The sequence below is a fragment of the Bufo bufo genome, chromosome 2 (assembly GCF_905171765.1).
Source record: "Bufo bufo chromosome 2, aBufBuf1.1, whole genome shotgun sequence".
In the NCBI taxonomy this organism is placed as follows: domain Eukaryota; kingdom Metazoa; phylum Chordata; class Amphibia; order Anura; family Bufonidae; genus Bufo; species Bufo bufo.
Window position 1 is genome coordinate 163,578,937 of NC_053390.1, and position 26,838 is coordinate 163,605,774.

General features: G+C 46.9%; 1 protein-coding gene across 2 annotated transcripts in view; it reads left to right on the forward strand.

Annotated features, from left to right (window-relative positions):
• Positions 1 to 26,838, forward strand: part of CAMK4 (calcium/calmodulin dependent protein kinase IV) — a 356,965-nt gene that overhangs the window by 313,470 nt on the left and 16,657 nt on the right. For both annotated transcript variants that reach the window (XM_040421616.1, XM_040421617.1), the window contains exon 8: positions 21,987 to 22,062. In XM_040421616.1, the coding sequence (XP_040277550.1) occupies positions 21,987 to 22,062 (76 nt within the window). The remainder of the gene's footprint in view (positions 1 to 21,986; positions 22,063 to 26,838) is intronic.

The following is a 26,838-nucleotide window of genomic DNA, read 5'->3' on the forward strand; positions in this document are numbered from 1 at the left end:
TGAGGTCTCACCGTCTCCTACCCACCCTGGACCTACGACAAGGCTCCAGGCTCCAGTGGGTGAACCTCTCCTAAAACCAGAGAGCAGGAACAGCTCTTAAAAGAGCTAGTAGTTATAGCCAGGGGAGTATAGCAAATCTCCCAGCGTATAGCAATCCCCAGCGTCGTTTAGTTACCCAAACATCAGCCTCAACATGATAAAGGGTAAAACAGGAACACTTTATTGAGGGCTACCCGCCCGTATTTATGCGGGCCCCCATCTGGTGGACACGCCCCTAGGGGACCAGAATGAAGACTGTGACACAGGACAGATATGCAGCACTGCAGGATAGACAGACACAATACATCCGAACAATGCATCATGGTTTCCTCCTCTCTGCCCTGGAGACACCCGAGAAGTAATTCAATTATCTCTCAGGACAAAGGGAAATCACCAATACACATGTGGATACAACAGGACAGGAATCACCACCCAAACACACAATGTCACACCCCCACAGCAAACAGACATTTAACATATTCCCAGATAGCTCAAGTCTGAGTGCATATCATTAGGTGAATGGCACTCAGAATACACAAATACAATAAAATTAGCTATCTGGGTACCCTCACATAACAAAATACAATTGCAAAGACAGATTTAAGCTGTGCGGCCGGTCTGTCTGCTCCTTTAAAGTTAGTATGGGCCATAATCCTGAGACAAGAGGCTGGTAGCCAGGCCCCTCCGAAACCCAGTGGCGAGGTTGGTTTCGCCACATATCTCCCCCTCCCAGGGAAGACTAACCAGATACCTGACCTCATGCCGGTCGGTATCCGAGTTAGTCTGGCAGTCCACCCACAACCCAATACTGGACCTGTTGAATTTTGGGGCCTGGCTCTGTTCTGTATGTCCCCAGCTGTTAAGGGGGCATCTGCTACTCCTTGCTTCCTTGTTGCTTCCGTGTTGCTTCCTTGTTGCCCTCTAGCTTGGAGCTGTAGGTACTTGGTGGGCAGGGGCCGACTGCGCTCTGCCCCGATGCCAGCTCTTCCGCTGGGGTAGCCTGTGGGAAGTCCGGCTCTGGAGAAGAGGATAGGGGAGGGCAGAGGCCGACTGCGCTCTGCCCAGATGCCAGCGCTTCCGCTGGGGTAGCCTGTGGAAAGTCAGCGTCTGGAGAAGAGGATAGGGGAGGGCAGAGGCTGACTGTGCTCTGCCCAGATGCCAGCTCTTCTGCTGGGGTAGCCTGTGGGGAGTCAGGCTCTGGATAAGAGGATAGAGGAGGGCAGAGGCTGACTGCGCTCTGCCCAGATGCCAGCTCTTCCGCTGGGGTAGCCTGTGGGGAGTCAGGCTCTGGATAAGAGGATAGAGGAGGGCAGAGGCTGACTGCGCTCTGCCCAGATGCCAGCTCTTCTGCTGGGGTAGCCTGTGGGGAGTCAGGCTCTGGATAAGAGGATAGAGGAGGGCAGAGGCCAACTGCGCTCTGCCCAGATGCTAGCATTTCCGCCGGGGTAGCCTGTGGGATGTCAGGCTCTGGAGGAGAGGATAGGGGAGGGCAGAGGCTGACTGTGCTCTGCCCAGATGCCAGCTCTTCTACTGGGATGTGGTCATGGAATCCTATCCCCAGGACCTTGTTGCAGATCGGCTGTGGAGAGGAGGAATCGCTTACCTCCTCCTCCTGGCATTCCTGCAGGGTTGGTGGGGGATCTGAACCGGCCGTCCAGCATCTCTGTAGGGCCGGTGGAGAGACCTCGGTCCCATCTCCACCTGCCATCGGGAGGTCTTCCCAGAACCAGTCTATGAAGTTCCCTACTTTGGGAGTTGGTAGGGAAGCAGGGGGTATCGCCGGCAAGTCTTCCCAGTTGTAGTGGGGCAGATCCGGCTCTGCTTGTCGAGTAGGTTGGGGATTAATGGAGCTGAGCAAGTGTTGGTAGGTCTGCTCCAGCTCCCACTCCCTTGTTACCAGGTGGGTCATGTCTTTGCTCACCTCCCTTCCGTCAGCATAAACATGCATGCCCATCCGGTAGTCGTAGATATCCCAAAACCTAGACTCCTCCGTGCTGCCAAGATCAATGTCCTCCTCCAAGGCATCCCATAGTAACCCCGGTCCATCAAACTCCTCACCCTCGGGTCTGTCGTGCTCAGCCATCCAGGGGGAATGTTGAATGACATGCCACCTTAGGGCCTGGTAAGCGTCCTCTAGCCAAAGCTCCTTACATACCAGGTTCTGGAGCTCTGTTACCAGTCATCCAGGGGCTGCTCTCCCAAGAGACCTATCCACATCGCCACACGCTTCTGTAGCCGCTGCTCATAACTGGGGAGACTCTCACCTCGCCGCCGCTGGGCATTTTCCAGGGCATCATACCAGACTTCCTTTCTGTCTGCATCCCTGTAGTCTGCGGCTGCCTCCTCCTCCTCGTCATAGAATGCTGTCCGAAGACTAGCCGATTCCATCCTGCTGTAGCCAGGGGCGCTGTACGGATACTAGCGTTGCCCTCAATTTAGTAAATCCACGAACGGTGTCTCCGAGCTGCTTCTCCTCACACTAGGACGCCATCCCACTGCTTGCCACCAAATGTAACAGAACGCCTAGCACCCCGACCGGGTACCTCCGTTGAATGGATGCTCCTAGTGCTTTCCGAGGACTCCAAGCACTCCACTTGACACCGTACACACTGCAGACCCCACGAACCGCCGAAGCTTGGTTGAGGTCTCACCGTCTCCTACCCACCCTGGACCTACGACGAGGCTCCAGGCTCCAGTGGGTGAACCTCTCCTAAAACCAGAGAGCAGGAACAGCTCTTAAAAGAGCTAGTAGTTATAGCCAGGGGAGTATAGCAAATCTCCCAGCGTATAGCAATCCCCAGCGTCGATCAGTTACCCAAACATCAGCCTCAACATGATAAAGGGTAAAACAGGAACACTTTATTGAGGGCTACCCGCCCGTATTTATGCAGGTCCCCATCTGGTGGACACGCCCCTAGGGGACCAGAATGAAGACTGTGACACAGGACAGATATGCAGCACTGCAGGATAGACAGACACAATACATCCCCACAATGCATCATGGTTTCCTCCTCTCTGCCCTGGAGACAACCGAGGAGTAATTCAATTATCTCTCAGGACAAAAGGAAATCGCCAATACACATGTGGATACAACCGGACAGGAATCACCACCCAAACACACAATGTCACACCCCCACAGCAAACAGACATTTAACATATTCCCAGATAGCTCAAGTCTGAGTGCATATCATTAGGTGAATGGCATTCAGAATACACAAATACAATAAAATTAGCTATCTGGGTACCCTCACATAACAAAATACAATTGCAAAATACAATTGCTCCTTTAAAGTTAGTATGGGCCATAATCCTGAGGCAAGAGGCTGGTAGCCAGGCCCCTCCGAAACCCAGTGGCGAGGTTGGTTTCGCCACAGCGACATACGACGTACTAGTACATCACAGCGGGATCTGACTTCCCGCTAACTGATGCACTAGTACGTCATGATGATTGGGGCGGGCACTGGAGCTGCGCGTGCCTGATCAATGCAGGGGTCCAGCTGTATCTGCCGATACCAGTGGATTAACCCCTTATATGCCACAATCAACACTGACCACGGCATATAAGAGGATGGCAGAGAGGGAGGGCACCCTCTGCCTCTCCATCAGTCCCCACGCTGCGGTGACAGGGGGCCAATGGCAGTCATGGTAATGCCAGGAAGCCTGGCTGTGTCTCCCAGGCACACTGTCAGTGTAAAACTGACAGTTTTAATGTAGTGCAATACAGCATGTATAGTACCACACTGAAACAAGGATCAGACCCTGAAATGCTGAAGTCCTTGTACTGGGACAAAAATAAAAAGTGGGAAAATAAAACAAAAAAAATAAACAAAGAAAGTGTTTTATAAGAAAGAAAAAAAAATGCATCTTTCACTTCATCAAGCGATTTTTAATAAAAAAAAGTTTAGAAATTTTGATGAAAAATGACCTAACCCGGTGACGCCAAAAACTGAAGACACAAGAACATGATTTTATTTTTCAAAAATGCTTTTTCTTGTGTAAAACTAAAATGAATATAATAAAAAAATTGACATATTAGGTATCGCTACCACTGTAACTACCAACTCTATATAAATATCACATGACCTACCCCCTTAGTACTAATAAAAATGTTGAAAGCACACATATATATATATATATATATATATATATATATATATATATATTGTAAGGGGTCGCTCTCTCTCAGGGGGTCGCAATCACAGATTTCTCCTCTGACAACTGGGGTTCAAGTCCAAAAAGTGCTTTATTTTGGCACTTTAGCACCATCACACACATAAACATCGAAAATAAACACCTGCCCGTCTGGGCTCTACCTAATACACGTGTTGTCTCTACCTCACCTATAGAGTGCCGTTCACACATGGGAATAGATCCAGCTTCCTCAGCCATATACGGTCCAGCGGCCTCCAGGCTGTGACCACGCCAGCACCCTGGGGGAAGATGGTCCAGAAGTCCTCCCGGCTCTGACCGTGTGACCCTCTTTCTGTAGGCGTCGCTGGGGCCCCCCCCCCAAACTTCAGGCTTTGCAAAGCCTCGTGGCCCCTCAGCCCTCCTGACGGAGACCACACAGAGCCTCTCAGGCTTCCTCAGCCTGTCTCCCCCCAAGTCATACACAGAGGGTTGTTTTATCTGTCCTTAATGACAGCAGCAGGCCTCACCTGCGATCACCTCCGGCAAAAGACAATACATGTAGTGGAAGCGTGTGGACTGGCAGATCCCACTACCAAACCTATCCCCCAGTCCACATGAAATCCAGCCCAGAACAACATCTAGACAAAACTGTCTCAACAAAGTACACTTTGCTGAAACCACTGCAGCTCTCTGGATTTCAGTTATCTCACCCAGCTGAGGTATCTGGGTGGGATATACAAGCCTTCCAGCACTTATACTGTACACATCACCACAATATATACATACATATAGATAGATAGATAGACAGACAGATATGTAAATATATATTAGACTGTAACGTTATGTGGTCTTCGCTTTGTGTCGGAGTTGCTGTGGTTCCTTCCACTTTTCAATAATACTTCTCTCAGTTAATGGTGCAATATCAAAGAGGGAAGACATTATAAGAACTAACTTTTTACAGTACAACACAGGATCGTTGAGCTTTTTAAAAGGAGCCATTTTCTCACAGATGTTTGAACAGGCAGACGGCATTGAAAGCTCTTGTGAGCAGGGCGCCTATAATTTAAAATGTTAAATTTTTTTACTATGTTTATCTGTATCTATACCCTGTGAATTTTAAAGGGCTGTGGAATATGTTGGTGTTATATAGATAAAGATCATTATTATAATATACACAGTGATCAGTAATTACATTAGAATTTTCATTATTTTATTGCTATGACGAGCAAGAGACGACCCGAAATTTGGTAGTATGAAGCACTCTTATCTTAGCGGTTCTCAAAAACGAAAAAGAGCAGAAGGAAAAAGCAAGATGCTGGACTCTTATCGGAACCTGTTCACATCACAGGACGAATTGAGCCAAGGGGAAAGTTCTACTTCTGGTGATGTCACTGGACTACCACCATTATCTGTTTCTGTGGTAATTGCCAAGCCCATGCCAGCAATAGAAAAGACACAACATATGGAATCGACTACCTGGGAAGAATATGGGGAAGTTACAGAACCTGTTACTTTGCTGAGCACTGATTTACCCATGGAAACTGTGGATATTACTAAAAGTTTATCCGATGACCCAGCATCATGGCCTACAACAATTTCTGATGCTAAAAGATGTGAGTTAGTAAAAAGAGGACCCAAGCAAACTCTGAATATGGTATTCCCACAGGATAAGGCCTCATGCACACGACCGTTGTGTGCATCCGTGGTCGTTGTTCCGTTTTCCGTGATTTTCTGCAGACCCATTGACTTTCAATGGGTCCGTTGAAAACTCGGAAAATGCACCGTTGTTCATCAGCGGCCGTGATCCGTGTTCCCTGTCCGTCAAAAAAATAGGACCTGTCCTATTTTTTTGACGGACAACAGTTCACGGACCCATTCAAGTCAATGGGTCCGTGAAAGAACACGGATGCACACACAAGATTGGCATCCGCGTCCGTGATCCGTGGCCGTAGGTTACTTTCATACAGACGGATCCGAAGATCCGTCTGCATAAAAGCTTTTTCAGAGCTGAGTTTTCACTTTGTGAAAACTCATATCCGACAGTATATTCTAACACAGAGGCGTTCCCATAGTGATGGGGATGCTTCTAGTTAGAATATACTACGAACTGTGTACATGACTGCCCCCTGCTGCCTGGCAGCACCCGATCTCTTACAGGGGGCTGTGATCCGCACAATTAACCCCTCAGGTGCTGCACCTAAAGGGTTAATTGTGCATATCATAGCCCCCTATAAGAGATATGGGGCTGCCAGGCAGCAGGGGGCAGACCCCCTCCCTCCCCAGTTTTAATTTCATTGGTGGCCAGTGCGGCCCCCCCTCCCTCCCTCTATTGTATTATTTTCATTGGTGGCACAGTGTGCGGCCCCCCGGCCCCCCCCTCCCTCTATTGTATTATTTTCATTGGTGGCACAGTGTGCGGCCCCCCGGCCCCCCCTCCCTCTCTCTATTGTATTATTTTCATTGGTGGCACAGTGTGCGGCCTCCCCTCTCCCCCCCCCCCCGATCATTGGTGGCAGCGGAGAGTTGGTGGCAGCCCCTGATCTCTTACAGGGGACTATGATACGCACAATTAACCCCCCTCAGGTGCGGCACCTGAGGGGTTAATTGTGCGGATCACAACCCCCTGTAAGAGATCGGGTGCTGCCAGGCAGCAGGGGGCAGTCATGTATACAGTTCTTAGTATATTCTAACTTGAAGCGTCCCCATCACCATGGGAACGCCTCTGTGTTAGAATATACTGTCGGATCTGAGTTTCACGATCTAACTCATATCCGACAGTATATTCTAACATAGAGGCGTTCCCATGGTGATGGGGACGCTTCAAGTTAAAATATACCATCGGATTGGAGAAAACTCCGATCCCATGGTATAATAGGGACTCCTGACTTTACATTGAAAGTCAATGGGGGACGGATCCGTTTGCAATTGCACCATATTGTGTCAACGTCAAACGGATCCGTCCACATTGACTTGCATTGTAAGTCAGGACGGATCCGTTTAGGTCCGCACGGCCAGGCGGACACCAAAACGACATTTTTTTCATGTCCGTGGATCCTCCAAAAAGGAAGACCCACGGACAAAAAACGGTCACGGATCAAAGACCTACGGACCACGTTTTTGCGGACCTTAAAAAAAAACGGTCCTGTGCATGAGGCCAAAGTCAAAAATTCCAAGACAATTTACGACTGAAAATTATTTTGCTCAAGTGAGGAATGGAGACAAAGTTTTACGCACTTGGCTGGTGTATTCTTGTGCAGGCAGATAAAGTATTTTGGCTTCGCTGTACGCTATTTGGAAAACGGGACAAAGACGGATTTAACAAGTGGAAGCATATCCATAGTCATCTGAAGGAACACAAACATTCAGCTCCACATGAGCAGTGCATGCAAGACTGGCATAACTTGAAAAGGGGTATTTGTGTGCAAAAAACAATTGACAGTGCCAACATGCAGCAAATTGAAATAGAAAAAACATACTGGAGATCTATCCTCAGCAGAGTGATCCACATTATCTGCTATTTAGCTGAACGCCACTTAGCTTTACGTGGAAGTACAGATAAATTGTACCATCCTAGTAATGGAAGTTTTCACGGTCAAGTGGAATTTCTTGCAAGATATGATCCAACAATGAATGAGCATGTGAGAATAACCCATTTAAAGATAATCATTGCACTTGAACATGTTTTTTTCTTCTTGTTGTCCTGATTTTTATTTATGTTAAAAGGGTATATTTTTACCTTAGACATATATGGAATATTCACAAGATATGCTACAAATTGTAAGGCTGTTACCAGCCTGCATTTGTGGGAGGGGCGTCTGGCTATTTATTCACCTTCCCTCCGTTCAGCCAGGCGCCCGAGCCTCACGCATTCCCGTGGTATCGCGCTCCTTCCTCTCTGTTTCGAGACCTCCTTCCGGTTCCTGCATACACGAACCGCCGGCGTCCGAATCATCGCCTTCCTCTCCAGCCTCTCCATCGCCCTCCTCTCCAGGTAATCGAGGTGCAGTTCGCGCCGCACCAGCTGAGCCTCACGTCGGGGCTCGTGCCCCCTGGTGGTACTAGTCAGGTGCCGCTCTCCCCCTGCCTAGTTCCGATCACTGGATTCCGGCTGCAGGGCCGGCAACCGGCGTCCTGGTTCACTATCTTGCCGGTCACGTGCCGCGCTACTGGCGGTACTAAGTAGTTTTCACTTTGGGCTGTCAGTTTTGTTCCCTCTTTTTCGCCACCCATGCACTCTCCTAATTTTAGTTTTTTTCAGCAAGGGTTAGCACAAGTAATTCGGGCATTGTTCTGGCTATGTGATGCAGGCAGCGCTCTCATTCTGGGGGGGGGGGGGGGGCGCAGTTTTCAACCATATGCCCTCTATTAGGCAGGGCACGAATAAAAAATAAAAAAAAAGACAGCAGAAGAAGGGAGCAAAAAAAATTAAATTTTTTTTTTATAAATGCCATTAATCAGGGGGGGAACGATTCCCTACAGTCAGTCCGTCCTCGTCACTGCCTCAGCATCACATTGCCAGAATTTGCACCGTGAAGTTGGTGATACATTACTGTCCAATTCTACGGTTCTGCTACGTCACGTTGCTTCCGTCTCCGGATCCTTCCAATTTTCGGGGTCCTTTGGATCATCCGGGGTCTTCCCGTGCCTTGCGGTTCTCCCAGGGTGTCACGTCACTGGATCCGCCCAGGTTGTCAATTGTCTGGATCGTCCAGGTTGTCAACGTTCCTGGATCACCCAGGTTGTCAACGTTCCTGGATCGCCCAGGTTGTCAACGTTCCTGGATCGCCCAGGTTGTCAATGTTCCTGGATCGCCCAGGTTGTCAATGTTCCTGGATCGCCCAGGTTGTCAATGTTCCTGGATCGCCCAGGTTGTCAATGTTCCTGGATCGCCCAGGTTGTCAATGTTCCTGGATCGCCCAGGTTGTCAATGTTCCTGGATCGCCCAGGTTGTCAATGTTCCTGGATCGCCCAGGTTGTCATTGTTCCTGGATCGCCCAGGTTGTCAATGTTCCTGGATCGCCCAGGTTGTCAATGTTCCTGGATCGCCCAGGTTGTCAATGTTCCTGGATCGCCCAGGTTGTCAATGTTCCTGGATCGCCCAGGTTGTCAATGTTCCTGGATCGCCCAGGTTGTCATTGTTCCTGGATCGCCCAGGTTGTCAATGTTCCTGGATCGCCCAGGTTGTCAATGTTCCTGGATCGCCCAGGTTGTCAATGTTCCTGGATCGCCCAGGTTGTCAATGTTCCTGGATCGCCCAGGTTGTCAATGTTCCTGGATCGCCCAGGTTGTCAATGTTCCTGGATCGCCCAGGTTGTCAATGTTCCTGGATCGCCTAGGTTGTCAATGTTCCTGGATCGCCCAGGTTTTGTCTGCATTTTCTTAGGGTTTTACATCTATGCTGATGTCGGTTGTTCCTTCCTTTAGATTGGGCAGTTGTTATTTTTCCTTCCTCTCCTTCGTTTCATCTAGGAATTTCGAGGCAATTCCAGGTAAGTCGGCTCAGAGACGGTCACTGGGGTAGGGTTAACTCTCAGTTTGATACTCAAGTCCGTTCTTTTTATTAGTTTCCACTTAATCGATTGGGGTTTTTGGAAGTTGTCTTTCTAAATCCGTTCACATTTCCGTCAGGTAGGTTCTTTCGTTGGTCACTTTCACACGCTTCAGTCTCTCACCTTCTTTCGGCCGCTACTACCGCTTCCGTCTGTGCTTCTTTTTCGTTTTGCCGGTAGACATAAGTTCCCCTTTTTTTCCCAGGTCATCATGTCTCACATGTCCGATATGGAGGACAACCTCTCCATGCCAGGATCGTCCGTCTCGGGGCATTTTAGCAACACATCTCTAAGGAGTTGGACTGTGCCAAAGTTAATCGCCGAACTCAATCGCAGGGGGATTCGGCATCCCGCGACGGCCCGCAAGGCCGAATTATACCGGCTCCTGATGACCACTCCGGGTCTGACAGCTGAGCAGTCCAATAGCGACTCCATCCGGCTGGCTCTAGCCCAGATCCAGTCATCCATCACCGTACTCGTTAGCTCAGTCACGGACATTCAGAATAGGGTCGCGGTTTTAGAATCCAGGCCAGCAGCCTCACCGCAATCTCCAGGTTCGGCAGTCATTCCTGCCATTCCTCCGGACGTTGCAGGTAGGCCTTCTGCCACCCCCCAAATTGCTCCTTCCCATTTCGTTCCGGAGCATATTAAGAAGGATATCCTGGCAGGCAAGGACGTAAATTTAGCATCCATTTTGATTGCCTCCCAGGATATTTCCGAAAACCGGGTGATTAATTGCGGAAAGGTTTCCGTGGTGTTGAAGGCCAAGGATGCTCGGTTAAATAGGAAGTTGTCGGTTTCTGAGTTCGTCCTGGCCTTCAGCCTCTACAGGGATGTAATATGCTCCGCCCACCCCAATCGCAGGGAAGAATTAGACACTTACTTGTACCGGATTGCGGATTTGGGGCACAAGTACGGCGGCTCGGCATTTTACGATTATCATCGTTCGTTTTCTGCCAAAGCCGCCGCAGCCCTGAGTCAATTCCAGTTCATGTCCAACTGGGCAGACTTGGACATGGAGTTATTCTGCCGGCACTTCGCAGGTCTGAAGGCTCCCCTGTGTGCCATCTGCCAATCCATCTTTCATTCCAGTGAATGGTGCCCTAATCCGGTGCAAGATCCTCAGTCAGCGCCCACTCCAGGTCCATCCGGGTCCTCCAGGTCTTCCTCATCATTAGATAAACTGGGTAGGCCCATTGTGTACCTTGACAGTAGCCAGGTGTGCAATAATTTTAATGCCAAGGGCTGTGCTTTCAATGCGTGCCGGGCACTGCACATCTGCTCCCTTTGTTTTCGGGCTCACCCTCGTCCTTCCTGTCCCAGGAAGTCAGCCAGGGACTCCTGACTAGCCGACCTCAACTTGGAGTTACTGGCCGCACTCCTGCAGGGCCACCCAGATCGTTCCTTTGTCACCTTCTTATTGGATGGGTGCAGAGAGGGGTTTCACACCGGCATTATCACGTGCCCTCAGGGCTGCTGGATGGGCCCCAATCTGCTATCCGCCTCCAGTGACCCTGAGGCGGTGACCACTCTCATTCAGGCAGAGGTCGACAAAGGGTTCGTCATTGGTCCCTTCCTTAAGATCCCATTCCAGTCGTGGCGCATCAACCCTATCGGCCTTGTCACGAAGTCATCTTCAAATAAAAAACGTCTCATTTATGATCTCTCCGCGCCTCATATGTCCTCCATCCCCAGTCTTAATTCACTCATTCCGTCTGAGGAATATTCCATGCAATATTCCTCAGTTGACGAGGCCATCCAGTACATTCTTCAAGCAGGTGTCGGGGCTTGGTTGGCCAAGGTAGATATTGCCGATGCTTTCAAGCTGCTTCCAATACACTCGCAGCTTTGGAAGTACTACGGCATCCAGTGGGCAGATAAATTTTATTTTGCCAACCGGCTTACTTTTGGCTCCAAGAGCAGCCCTTGGCTTTTTGAACAACTTGCTAAAGCCCTGCACTGGATCCTCAACCATCATGGTGGCTTATCCATGGTCGTTCACTACTTGGACGACTTTCTCCTCATTGAAAGGCCCAGTCAGGTCCCTTCCATTCCCCACTATTTTTTCCCGACTCCAGGTCCCCGTGGCCACAGCCAAGACTGAGGGTCCGGCCACTACAGTCACCTTCCTGGGCATCATTCTAGATACCGTCAGAATGGAAGCTAGCCTCCCCAGCGAGAAGTTGCTCAGGATTCGCTTAGCCATCTCCCGGGCAGTCCAGTCTCACTCGCTGACCAGGGCGGAGCTCCAATCCTTGCTGGGGATGCTTAATTTCGCCACCAGAATTATGCCTCAAGGCAGGGCCTTCCTTTCCAGGTTGCTATGTCTCCTGCCCTCGGCCCCGGAGCAGGATTCTGTCGTTCATTTGGACAGCCAGGCCATTGCAGATCTCGACATGTGGAGCAGTTTTCTCGCTGACTGGAATGGCATTTCTTTGTTCGTTCCGCAGTGGGATTCCTCTTCCCCCATGGTTTTCTCCGCCGCCGCCGGTTCCTCCGGGTTCGCTGCCATTTTCAGATCTCATTGGTTGGCTGCCGGATGGCCGCCAGAATTAGCCTCGGACTCTGCAGCTCTAAAATCTTCCCCCCTTTTGGAACTGTATCCCACAGTGGCGGCTGCTCAGGCCTGGGGTCACCTCTGGTCTAACTCTTCCGTGACATTTGTTACGGATAGTCAGACCTTGGTGGACATTGTCAACAAGGGCAGAGCCCAGTCCCTCAGGATCATGGCGTTGTTGCGCAAGTTAGTGTGGTTATCCCTCCAACACAATTTTCACATGCGCTGCGTACACATCTCAGGCGAACAGAATAGGGCTGCGGACGCGCTTTCCCGTGCTAATTTTGCAATTTTCTTTCAGGAAATGCCCGACGCGGATCGGTCAGGCACGCCGGTGCCCCAATTCAGCACCCTAATTCTGGTTTAGATTCGCTCTTAGAGGAGGCCAAGGGCCTGGTCGCCAAATCGTTGTCACGTAATACGGCGAGGAATTATCGGGCTGGCCTAAGAGCGTTTGATAATTTCTCTAAGAATCATCTGAGGGGTCAACACTCCGAGATCTCTTACATCATGGCCTTCCTGGCCTATTGTCACTCGCATCTCTCTCTGTCGTATGGTACCATCAGACTTTATTTAGCCGGACTTCAACATGACGCTATGCTGGCCAATCCTCATCACAGGTCCTTTTTTTCCATCCAAGCTATTAAAGCCACTCTTCGGGGCATTCAAAAGGAAGGGAAGGGATCCGTGAGCCATAGGCAACCAGTATCCAGCAAATTGTTCAGGGATCTCTCCTCGTCATTGGATGGTAATCCTTTTGGGCCCTCCACTAGCCTGATTCTGAAAGCGGCCATATATCTCACCTTTTATGGGTTCCTCCGGCCCGGAGAGGTTCTGGCCGGTCCAAATCGTAAAAACCATCCTCTGAAGCAACATCTGTCATGGGGCCAGGGCCATTACACTCTACTCCTACTCTCCACCAAAACCAATCAGACGGGTCCCCCCTCTGAAATCAAGTTCTACCCGACCTTGAACAATTGGTGCCCAGTTCAGGTGCTGCATCAACTGACAGCACTCATCCGAGGTTCATTGCCCGACAGTCCACTCTTGCCGCATGCAGGCAAGCCTCTCAGCACCTCGCAATTTATCTCTTATATCCGTGCCCTCGCCCAGGGATTAGGCTATGACCCCAAGGTAATTTCAGGGCACTCATTTCGTATAGGAGCAGCCTCCGCAGCTTCTCGTCATCAGGTGCCGGCTCACGTCATCCGGTCTATGGGGCGGTGGCGATCCTCCTGCTTTACCAGGTATATACCCAATCCTCAAACCGAGATATCTCATGCCTTTGGTTCACTGGCTTTGTAATTTGTAAATAAAAGTGTTGTACCTACCTGTTGTTTTTTGCCCCCTTTTCCTCACTGGTGTACCCGCGCCCGTGGCTTCCGGCACAATTCAGCCACTTTGTTCAGGGCAGGTTTCTCTGCGTACACCGACGTTGTCCTAGCCCTGACCATAAATTGTAAGGCTGTTACCAGCCTGCATTTGTGGGAGGGGCGTCTGGCTATTTATTCACCTTCCCTCCGTTCAGCCAGGCGCCCGAGCCTCACGCCCCTCCCTCCCACCCTTTTCTCAGGTCTCCATCAGGTATGCCCCCTTTTCCTCACTGGTGTACCCTCGCCCGTGGCTTCCGGCACAATTCAGCCACTATGTTCAGGGCAGGTTTCTCTGCGTACGCCGACGTTGTCCTAGCCCTGACCATAAATGTGTGATAGACGCATGATCTACCTCTGAGACCCACACTTATCTCTGGAGTTGGGACCTGCATCTATTAGGCTTATTGCACACGAACGTGTGCCCCCGTTGCCATATTGCGGACCGCATTTGCGGATCCGCAATACACGGGCACCGTTCCGTGTGCATTCGGCATCACGGATGCGGACCTATTCACTTCAATAGGTCCGCAAGTCCAGAGATGCAGAATGGTGCGGAACGGAAGCACGAAACGGAACCCTACGGAAGCACTACGGAATGCTTCCGTGGGGTTTCATCCTGTACTTCCGTTACTCAAAAAGATAGAACATGTCCTATCTTTTTGAGGAATGGCCGGATCGCGGACCCATTAAAGTGAATGGGTCCGCGATCCGCTGCGGCTGCCCCGCGGTGGGTGTTCATGCATTTCGGCCCGCACCACGGCCACGGGCGTGCACGTTCGTGTGCAAGAGGCCTTAGAGATATACTGTATATCCTGTGGATATGCTGTATATATCTAAACGGGAATACCACTTTAATATGTGCTAATTTATTTTATTATTTGTGTTTACTAAATTGTGAAGTTACCTAAATTGTTCTAGTATTATTGATACTGACATGGTTTAATGAGTTCCCATTATTAATGGTTTAATCAGCACTTTCTGATATCTGTGCATCCATAGTTAGAATATCAAATGATCTTATACATACTATTTCTACTAGTAAACAACTAAATGACAAGACTACAATCACAAGATACTGCTTGTTAGTATTATGTGTAGAATAAACTTAGGATTCAACATTGAATGTTGTAGTTATGTATTTCAATTCAATTTGGTGCATTTAATATAGTTAAATAAACACACATTCACATATTTGTTTTCATTTACGGAATCGACGTAATGTGACTGTGTTACAAGATTTGAGGGCCCCACTTTTGATTTTGCCACTGGCTGAAATCAAAGTTGCACAGGGGTGTACTCCTGTCCGCTTTGATCATCAAAAAAATTGTTTATGGCTTTTCTCTGTTCGTATAGTCGGTCCAACATATGGAGGGTGGAATTCCAACGGGTGGAAACGTCACATATCAGCCTATGTTGGGGGATGCCGTTCTGCCGCTGCAGCTCAAGGAGGGTGTGCTTTGCGGTGTACGAGTGGCTGAAGTGCATGCAAAGTTTCCCTGGCATTTTTAGGATGTCTTGCAGATGGGTGGAAGACTTCAGGAACCGATTGACAACCAGATTGAAGACGTGTGCCATGCAGGGCGCATGGCTCAGCCCTCCTTGATGCAGCACCGACACCATATTCTTCCGGTTGTTGGTCACCATGGTTCCAATTTTGAGTTGTCACGGAGAAAGCCAGTATTTAATTTCTTGATGAAGGACACAGAGCAGTTCCTCCCCTGTGTGACTCAGTTTGCCCAGGCAAACCAGGTGCAGAACAGCGTGAGACCGCTTTGCCCTGCACATGTGGTATGCTGGAGGGGCACTGTGAATTGTTCCTGCAGTGGAGGCTGAGGACACGGTGGAGGATGAGGAGGCAGAGGCGGACAATGTCACAGGACCAACGGCGTGAAAACGTGGAGGCGGAAGCGGCGTCACCTGGCCAAGTTGCTGGTGTGTCTGTGCAGGAACCACATTCACCCAGTGGGCCATAAAGGACATGTATTGTCCATGACCGTAGTTACAGCTCCACACATCAGCGCTGCCGTGCACTTTGGCAGACACCGAGAGGCTCAAGGACTGGCCCACCTTCTGTTCTACATACGTGTGCAGGGCTGGTACTGCCTTTTTGGCAAAGAAATGACGGCTTTGGACTCTCCACCGCTGCTCGGCACAAGCCATCAGTTGTCTGAAAGGTGCAGAGTCAACCACTTGGAAAGGGAGGAACGGCAGCACCAGCAACTTGGCCAGGAGCACATTCAGCTTCTGCGCCATTGGATGAGTGCACACATACTGTTGTCTCTTGTCTCTATAACTGCACCGCTGAACGACAAATAATATATATTTTTTTGCCACTAATACATGCCAAAAAGGGCTTTAGAACATATAACTACACCACTGAACGGCAAATAATATATATTGATGTAGATGTTCTGTTTCCTCATCTTCTTCTGTCAGACCTTCAGACCAGACCACCATTTTTCAGCCATTTCCCGTCTCTGCAGTTTTACAAACAAAATCTTAGATTACTACTTTTCCCTCATCCTCCCATGTTCTGGACAAATCATTCTACCACCCCCAATACTGTGCCGCTGTGCTCCCCAATACCATACTGCAGAAACAGATAAACCCCCTGATAATAGTAGTACCATGCAGATAATGCCCTTCAATAATTATTGGCACACAGTGCCTTAAAATAACCACGCCCAGCAAATAGTGCCCCTGATACTAATAGTGTAAACATACTGTCCCCCAAAAATAATTGTGGTAAGCCGATACTGTGCCAAGGTGCCCCCACAGTAATAGTGCTCCCAAAAGTCCCACCAATAGGCATGAGGAAAGAGAACATCTACATCAAAGAGACGTCACTGGATGTAAGAGGTATGTGGCGCTGTATTACCCTGTATTTGGGGGTGGATGGAGGGGTTAGTAGTACAGTACTATCTGCACATTGTAAAAAAAAAAAGTAATCTGCAAAATACTATATATTTGTGTCAGAAGTTGTGCTTTTTTAATTTTTAGAATAATTATACAGCCATTTTATTTGATACTTTGTGCTGATTCTTTTTTTTTCTCCATATTAAGGGACACTATAGTGACCAGAACCACAACAGCTAAACGTAGTAGTTCTGGGGTCTATAGCATGTCTCTGCAAGCTTTTTAATGTAAACACTGCCTTTTCAGAAAAAAAGGCAGTATTTACATTACTGCCAAGGAACACCTCTAGTGGCCACTCATCATTAATAAAGTTTACTACTCTACCAGATGTGTGGATTTTGTGTGTGTGTTGTGGTGGAGGGCGTAATTGCATGCTAGGGTGTGGGAAGGCGGGATCCATGGGGCCCAAGTAAATTCTTGCCCAGGGTCCAATCAATATTAAAGACTGCCCTGCCTGAATGTATTAGCTCAGATCCGTTACTAGCTGTACAATGCTAATTGCACACATATCTAATGTTGCTTTAGCCTCCCACTATGTCTTTGATCTTAATTTGTTTTTAATCATTTATCTCCTTAGTGTTAGAAGGAGGCTTTGAAGTCTTCCGATAACTGAAGGATTATATTCATTTCTCCCTTTTCTGCCACAGTGTGTTTAATTTGTAGCAGCTACAGTATGTTAAAAGGGTCAATGGAAATTATAGACTAAAGGTGGTCAGTCAGGTGAAGACAGGAGTGTCTCCCTGATTACTGCTCTTAGAACAAGACAATTAAACTAAAGGGGGCAGTAACTACTAAAATATGACTTTTAATGATTAAGGAGTAAAACAACGGCCCCTACAGACACACAACAAATAAGATACAAACATACACACACTGGTACATCAAATGTGACCAGTAACTAGAGAAATTGGCACATATGAATGATGGACTGGACCAAGATTGCAGGCCGAGCACGGCTGTATCACATGTAAATGAGTAAGCCCTAGTAACTCCCTGCTTGGCCTGGTCCGCCCTATAACCAAAATCCTCTGGACGGGGTCCAAAAAGCCCCGCAAGGGGTGGCCCAGACAGGAACTCTTAACCTATATAGATGACCCTGGTAAGGCCCTCACAGGTAGAAAGAGAAAAAATGCGTCCAGAGGAACAAGGAAAACATATCAGATTACCAAAATAAGCGTAACCCCACCAGAGAATTATCCACAAGGGAGGATAAGGTGAAAGGAATACTCAAGTGTCCCGACGCGTTTCTTCACACAGAGTATGCCCCAGGATTCGTCAGGGGACACGGGGCAGCACTACAGTCAGGTTACGGCTGAATTTTTGTATGGCAGCGGTCAGGCGTATGGCTCCAATTCCACCAGAGGGCTGTATCCTCCCTTGTGGATAATTCTCTGGTGGGGTTACGCTTATTTTGGTAATCTGGTATGTTTTCCTTGTTCCTCTGGACGCATTTTTTCTCTTTCTACCTGTGAGGGCCTTACCAGGGTCATCTATATAGGTTAAGAGTTCCTGTCTGGGCCACCCCTTGCGGGGCTTTTTGGACCCCGTCCAGAGGATTTTGGTTATAGGGCGGACCAGGCCAAGCAGGGAGTTACTAGGGCTTACTCATTTACATGTGATACAGCCGTGCTCGGCCTGCAATCTTGGTCCAGTCCATCATTCATATGTGCCAATTTCTCTAGTTACTGGTCACATTTGATGTACCAGTGTGTGTATGTTTGTATCTTATTTGTTGTGTGTCTGTAGGGGCCGTTGTTTTACTCCTTAATCATTAAAAGTCATATTTTAGTAGTTACTGCCCCCTTTAGTTTAATTTTCTATGGAAATTATAATCTTATCTGATTTATTATTTATTATTACAGTTATTCATCTTTCTCCCGGGTTAGCCACGAATCTTAATGGAACACTTTCCTTTTAATCAGATTTACAGCCTGGCAGTTTTAACATTTTTAATAATTACAATTATTCCAGATTTCCTTTTGGCTTCTGAGACCCCTGGATGGTGTTAAAGAGACCCTTCAGGTTACCCTGTTACTAATGCTCTTTCTTCTCAGTCTGTGTGTAGCAGTTACCTGATGGTCATTCCGCCATTGCTGTAGTACAGTGGAAATCAGATCTCCACACTCAGATTTGTGATAGACTTGCGTTTATACACAGCAGCCAATCTAAAGAGGCAGTGCTGCAGGGTGAGGGAAGGAGTGGCAGACTGAACCAATGATGAGACAGGGGGTGTGTCTCAGACTTGCCCAGACTCCCTGTAGACACTGCAGCTAAGGTAGAGTCATCAAAGGAGCTGAGCTAAAAAGCAGTCAAGGCACAACCAATGAGGAAAATAAATAGCAGGTAATCATTCCCTATAGATTCTGACTTTTATATAGTTTGGGAGTTCATGAATGGACAGTTGCTTTAAATGGTCATCAATTCCCTTGAGTGGGTTTACATTTTTGGTATACTGCTACTCTTACATTTTCTTAAATTTCGTTAAAGGTGTTTTCCCATCTCAGACATATTGCTAGGATATGCCCCCATTGTCTGATAGGTGTGCGTCCCACCTCTTGGACCCGCACCTACAACGATTATGGAGCCCTAAAAATTGCGGAGGGCGCACTGCACATGCGCAGCTGCCCTCCATTAATTTCTATGGGGCCGCCGCTGGCTCGGCTATTTCCATCGGCCCCATAGAAATGAATAGGAGCAGTGGTCGCGCAAGTGCAGTGCGCTCCCATTCACTACTATGGGGAGAGCGCTTGGTGGTGGCTGGACCCGGGGACCTCCAGCAACCACCTTCCCCGCTCCGTTCTCAGTGTACCTCACTGCACCTATTAGACAATAGGAACATATCCTAGCGAAATGCCCCCATTGTCTCAGATGGGAATACCCCTTTAAGGACTCCAATATCACAGGATTAAAAAATCAATCCAATCTTGCATTAAGAAACTTTACTTTTTTATTGTAACAAAGGAGCCTTTGAGTGATGGATGGTGTCTATCATAGCCACCCAGTAAAAAAAAAGAGTATGCTTAACATGTATATATATTTTTCAACATGGGAGCCTATGGTGACAGATGCCATCCATCAAATGTATATTTTATTTACATACCGCTCCATACATTTTAGCATATGTCGATTTAAGGGAGAATACGTCTATATGCCTGCCCATAGTTTCGGTGACATCATCTTTTGCTGAGGGTTTTAGCATCAGTGGTGCCCAACCATTTTTCGTCTGAGGGCCGCACTAGACTTGGTATAAATTTCGCGGGCCGGAACCAGGTAGCTTTGCCAGAAAGAAATGCAAACGCTATGAGGAGGCATGTGTGAGCATTACTACTGTGAAGAGGGCACATATCTGGCATAACTACTGTGAGGGGGCACATATCTGGGCATAACTACTGTGAGGAGGGCACATATCAGGGTATAACTACTGTGAGTAGGGCACATATCAGGGTATAACTACTGTGAGCTGTGAGGAGGGTACATATCAGGGCATAACTACTGTGAGGAGGGCACATATCAGGGCATAACTACTCTGAGGAGGGCACATATCAGGGCATAACTACTGTGAGGAGGGCACATATCAGGGCATAACTACTGTGAAAAGGGCACATATCTGGGCATAACTACTGTGAAGAGGGCACATATTTGGGCATAACTACTGTGAGGGGGCATGTGTGAGCATTACATCTGTGAAGAGGGCACATATCTTGGCATTAATACTGTGAGGGGGCACATATCTGGGCATAACTACTTCAGTGTCCTCCACAGATCTCCCCCTTCAGTGTCCTCCACAGATCCCCCCCTTCAGTGTCCTCCACAGATATCCCCCCAGTGTCGTCCACAGATATCCCCCCCACCCAGAGCCGCTTCCTAGCTAATTTATTCACTGCACTTGCCTCTGTGAAATTGAAGAGAAGCGCCATAATCTCGCACAGGCGCACTGGCAGAGGCCACTTCGATGCCTCTGCCAGTGCGCCTGTGCGAGATTATGGCGCTTCTCTTCAATTTCACAGAGGCAAGTGCAGTGAATAAATTAGCTAGGAGGCGGCGCTGGGCGGGGAGATTGCAGGCACAGGCAGCATTGCTTTGCTGCCTGTGCCGTTCGCAGAGCGCCCTGCGCTGATAAAGTCCAGGTCACTGTGCGGGCCGCATGACACGGCTTCGCGGGCCGCATTTGGCCCGCAGGCCGTAGGTTGGGCATCACTGGTTTAGATGATTGCTAAGAATGCTCCGTTTTTACTAGGTGAGGCGTTGTACTGTTGGGATGTCTGAAATAAAATGTATATGTTACAGATTTATCAATTAAGGGCTAGAAGGATGACCATTTTGTAGCCTACATTTTGAACATCACTAATTTAAAAGGCTGGGAATAACAGAATTAAAAGGAAGATATTTGATGGGCATGGTTCATTTTGTGTTGGAAGCACAGCACGGACAGTGGCGGAGGTACGAGTAGAATGGACGCAGTATTATCTGTGCACAATATAAGCAATTGTCTTTATGGTATGACTACATATGTGCAGTTTGATCTGTATATCTAATACTGGGCTCATAGACTGATATGGACCCACAGTGAAGTCAAGGTATGTTCCCTATACTTGATGTTTTACAGAGGTAGTCCTCCTTAGACTAAGTGCGCACTGCACCTCTGCACTTAGCCTTATGTATATGCCAGGATATGAGATCTCCATAGGCCCCATTCACCAGAAGGAGACCAGAGCCTCCCTATAGCCTCTGTCTACCCAGTATGCATCGGCAGATCATTTGCTCAACTGTATAGTAAAACACAGCAGACTGTACAGAGAGCAACTGCAAAAAATTTGCACCATGCTGTATACTTTTTTTAAAAGGGACTCTGAGGGTGCAGCTGTCTGGCATCCATCACAGGCAGGGGCGGACTGGGAACTTAAAGTGGCCCTGGAAAAAATACTACAAGTGGCCCCGTTTTGTAGTTGGATCCAAATTTATGGAAGGCAGGGCCAGCAATAGCATATCGTGGCACATTATACCACCCCAACAGAGCCAAATGCCACAGTTCATCATAAAATGCAGCCCCAAAAACTTCCACTGGCCAGCCATGAGGAGGGCCCAGACGGCCCCCTGGGCATCGGCCCATCTGGAAATTTCCCTGTAATGTCTATGACCAATCCACCCCTGATCACAGGCCTCCTTCTGAGACATATGCATCCTTAGCATATATGCCCAGTGGTATGCTCAAACACAGGGGGGCACTTGACCACTGCTGCCAATAGCTGGAGATAAAGAGATGACTGTGGATTAATACAGACTGAATTTAGCGGCGGGGACGAGGTAAGTATGATCACCACTGTGTGATATAATGTTGGATAATCCTTAAAGCAGTACCATATTTTATGCCAACTATTATTGTAAATTATTTCATTTTAATGTATTTCCCTTCTATTCCAGCTCCAGAAATTCTCAGAGGGTGTGCCTATGGACCGCAGGTGGACATGTGGTCAGTGGGTATTATCACCTATATATTGTAAGTACTTACTACTCAAATGTTGTTGTTTTTTATGTTTATTGATTGAAAAATAGTATACTGGCATATGACGTTATGAAACAAAATGGAGATCAAATTTTTGTAATGTCAAAACTGAATAATACAGAAGTGGATGAGATAATATGAATATAGTTGAATTTAAAGGAGCTGTTTCATTTCAGCAAATTGCATTTATCATGTAGACTAAGTTAATACAAGGCACATACTAATGTATTGTAACTGTCCATATTGCTTCTTTTGCTGGCTAGATAAATTTTTCCATCACGTTATACGCTGCTCGTTTCCACGGTTATGACCACCATGTAATCCACTACCCCCAAATAATAATAAATACCGGGACTATATTACCACCATACCATAACTGAATAATACCATTATAGTGTGACTGAATAACATTACCATACTGTGATTGGATAACACCACCATACTGTAACTGGATAATACTTCCATACCATGAAAGAATAACAACACCATACCGTAACTGGATACCACCACCATATCCTTACTGGATAATACCATCAAACTATGACTGGATAACACAACAATACCATGGCTGGATAATACCATCAGACAGTGACTGGATAATACCACCATATCATGACTGGATAACACAATACCATGACTGGATAATACCATCATACAGTGACTGTATAATACCAGCATACCATAATTGGATAACATCATACCGTATTTAGATATTGCTACCATATCATGAAGGAATAACACCATCATACCGTGACTGGGTAATACCACCAAACAATGACTGAATAGCACCCCTATACTGCCTACACACCACTTTTTGCCTCCTAGCAGGTACGGTATCTTGAAAATGGTGAGGGATTGAAAACACAAAGGCCATTTTTTAAATTATTTGAAGGTGATATCGAAGTAATATTACCTGATCATAGTTCTTTTGACTGCCCTAAATAGCATTTCCATATATAAAAAAAAAATACCTGTAAATATAAGAACTTAAATATAAGAAAAGGCAAAATAGTTAATAGTTTTTATATCTTAGTCCCAAATTTTTTCTAAAGCTGAATTTGTACTTTTAAGGCTATGTACACCTTCAGAGGCAATTTTTTTTATGATTGCATGTTACTCATTTTTGGCTAAAAATAATTTTTTTTAATTTGCCTTTATTAAAAAATATTGAGCTGTTATGTCACCAAGGGTTAACAGTTTTTCTAGCTGTGTGAACGGTACTTTCACTTTGTGCCGGCCATCTAATAAATCTTATCTCCAAATTGCTAAGAGGTCATAAACACTTATTTAAGCCACATGATTATCAGTAAGATAAGAACTGAGCTAAAACGAGTGTTTAGGAGGTCATAGGGCAAAGATAAGGAGTCCGTCTGCTCCTGGTCTGACTGAAAGGACAGAAAATCCAAAGGGTGCTTCTAGAGCATGTCAGCTCTGTACAGAAAAAAGGACTCATATTTTTAATAAAGACCAATTTAAAAAATGATTTTTAGCTCAAAATGAGTACAATGTAATAAGCTTTCAGAGTGACTACGATTTGACATTTAGGATGCCAGGAAAGATGGGTAACAGCACCTTTATCAGCTTTACTTTATTGGGTAGTACCAAACCTTCTCATTAACAGATTTGAATGTCTAGATTTAGAATACAATTTTTAGAAACTTGATAAGCAAGGACAATTCAATAACATATTTACTGGGGACATTTACATTTCAGGGGGTGAGAAAGTTCATGGTAAGGTATTAATATTATAATTGTATCCGTTGGTATTGGACTAGCACCATGTTATAAAAAGAGAGCAAGAAGGAAAGATTGAAGTGTATGAGAAATGACGAGTGCAGATAAGTGAAAATACTAGAGACTTGGCTTCATGCCCTCAGGTCATTAAAGGGAGCTGCTGCCCACTGTTAATTCTGCTATCATCTATTTTCAGAGCAGCGCTCTTCACAGATTCCCTACGACTTATCATGTGTCACACATCCTCTCATGCCAGCTCTTCACATGTTACACACTGTGCACCTCTGACACTGCTGAGATGTTCACTGGTTGTACATAAAATGTAGCATATTGCACGCTCTCCACCCCTTGCAGCCAGTTTTAATACACATGACACTCACTTGAGTGTATTGTTGAGCATTTTAAAGCCTTATATTAACGGATTGTCCTTGTGGAAATACGTATGGAAATATCACCACCTTTCCAGATTCTTAATGCCCCACAGCACTGAGTATTATATAAAGTGAGATTATTCACCAACTCACCCGCCAATTAAGGCTCGCTATGTGATGCATAACATTGTGCACTGCACACAGGGTCAGATTGGCGTTCCTTGGGCTCACCAGAGGAAAGTATTCTCGGACCCAACCCCTATATCATCAATACAGTCTAATAGGTTTTGATAAAAAATAGACCCTAGTAGGAAGTTATTGGCTTCCTTGACCTTTGGGGCCCACTATGATATCAGAGCCTTGGCGACCGAGGATCCTCTGGTTGCCCCGATGCTGACTGCGCATACATTGAATGGACAACTGTAGTGTCCCACTACGTAATGGTGGGAACTACTCAAGGGTCAATTGGGTCATGTTGTTCTCCACCTCCTGTGGAACATGGTCATGGTATTTTATACTGCATTGTAATGTGTATTTCCATGCTAATTCCTGTGTACCAGGCCTGCTAGGAGTGTAGTTTCTCCTCCCAAGCTGTAGAGGGAGCTAGGGAACCCCCTAGTATATATAGACAGGTCCAGTCCAGGAGAGGGGTGTGTCATCAGAAGCCAAGTGTGCACTTTAGCCAGAGGTTAGCTGAAGAGCAGCTTCTAACATGCAGTTAGATAGCCCAGGTTCCTAACCTGCGCCTAGGAGAAGAAGTTTCCTCCTGAAGTTATCCTACAGCTTGCAAAGTACAGAGCAGTGCTAATATTATCCAGCAAAATTAGAAAGCTGAAAGGCAGAAGGTTACTTACAGCAAGTGGATTTATACCAGAGGAAGGTTCCCTCCCAAGGATAAAGCCAGCTATTAGGCATCCGGGCCTTAAAGAAAGTCAGACAGGATTCTGCAGAAAGTACAGCCTGATCTGTGAGTTTATTCCCTCTGAGTTATCTTGCTAGGATTTTACCTTCCATTTATGTAAAGCCTGCCTGATACCATTATCCTGCATATGGAACTATCTGAAGCCTGTATATAGTTGAACTGTTCAGTAAAAAGGAGTTCTGGTTCACTACAACTGTGTGTACCACAATTATTCCTACAACAAATCGGTGTGCCACCGTTTCCGGCACTGGCGTCACGAACTGTAAGGGATCTTGTCACCGGCACACTAAACTTCCAACACCCAGGGCACCTCACCTACCACCCGGCCTGGTCCTTATACACAGAGAGTGCCCCAGAGGATCCATGTGCCAGCCTCTCCATCACTGCTGTACGCCTGCCCAGGGTATCCTACAAATTGTGAGTACCAAGAGCAACCCTTGGTCTGTTAACTGACCCCCGTGACCTCACATTCGCTCCCCCTGAAGGACTGGCGTACTGCACAACGACAGATGACTGACTGATACCTTTTCAGGCTATCTTTGACTTTCTGATACATTTTACAAATGTTTTTTCCATTTCCTTGATAATCACCCCAAAAACCCTGAACAAGTTCCATTGAATGCCATAGAATCCCTGGTTTGTCACCACTTGGAGATTGATAAAAGCAAATAATGTAATAATACCGGCTCTCCAGGCTTCCTTATAAAACGATAGTGTTTAATAGCAAATAACTTGTAAACTGTATAGGAAATATTTCACAATAGAGTGGTCCCCTGTATTGCACACTAGAATGCTGTACCATTACCAATGTGTATGTCAGATGACGATATTTATGGGCATACTACTGTGATCATTCATTCCGATGATTGTTTGCCAGCAGCAGATGCCTGTTTACAGCTGCCGACAAACCAGAATTGTATGTGCTACGTAAATGACGGATTACCTGACAAATTAGTGTTTTTGGGTTTGTTGGTCACCTTTTTATTTCGTGACAGATTTAGGGAGACATTTATCAGAACTGGTGTAAAGAAAAACCGGCTTAGGTGTCCACAGCAACCAACCAGATTCCAGCTTTAATTTTCCAAAGGAGCTTTGAAAAATGAAAGGTGGAATCTGATTGGTTGCTATGGGCAACTTAGCCAGTTCTCCTTTATACCAGTTTTGATAAATCTCCCCCTAAGGGCTGTTTCACACAAGCGAGTCCATTGCGGGAATCACGCTCCCTGTGCGAGTGTGATCCTCCGCTCTGGACTTGCAGGAGCGCACGGCATCATCATGATTTATAATGCTATGTGTCTCTGCTTGACCTTATTTCTACAGAATCATACTGACAGCTTTATGTCACTGGTTCTGTAGAGAAAAGGCCATGGCGTTATAAATCATGATAATGCCGTGCGCTCTTGCAAGTCCAGAGCGGAGGATCACACTCGCACACGGAGCGTGATTCCCGCAATGGACTCGCTTGTGTGAAACAGCCCTAAGGCTGGGTTCACATCACATTTTTCCCACCTGTTTAATGAAGACAAAAAATGTATACGTTAAACGGATGCCTCAGACTGATGCCATATAGTGTTTCAGTATAAATAAAAGTATACATATTTTTTACCGGACTTTGCAGGATAGAAGAACGTGGTGTGCTGTGTTTTTTGTTTCCTTTATTTCTAACGTATACGTCAAACAGAGGCATAAAACGTGATGTGAACCCTGTCTTCTATTGGCTATGGAGTTCAAATGAATAAAATG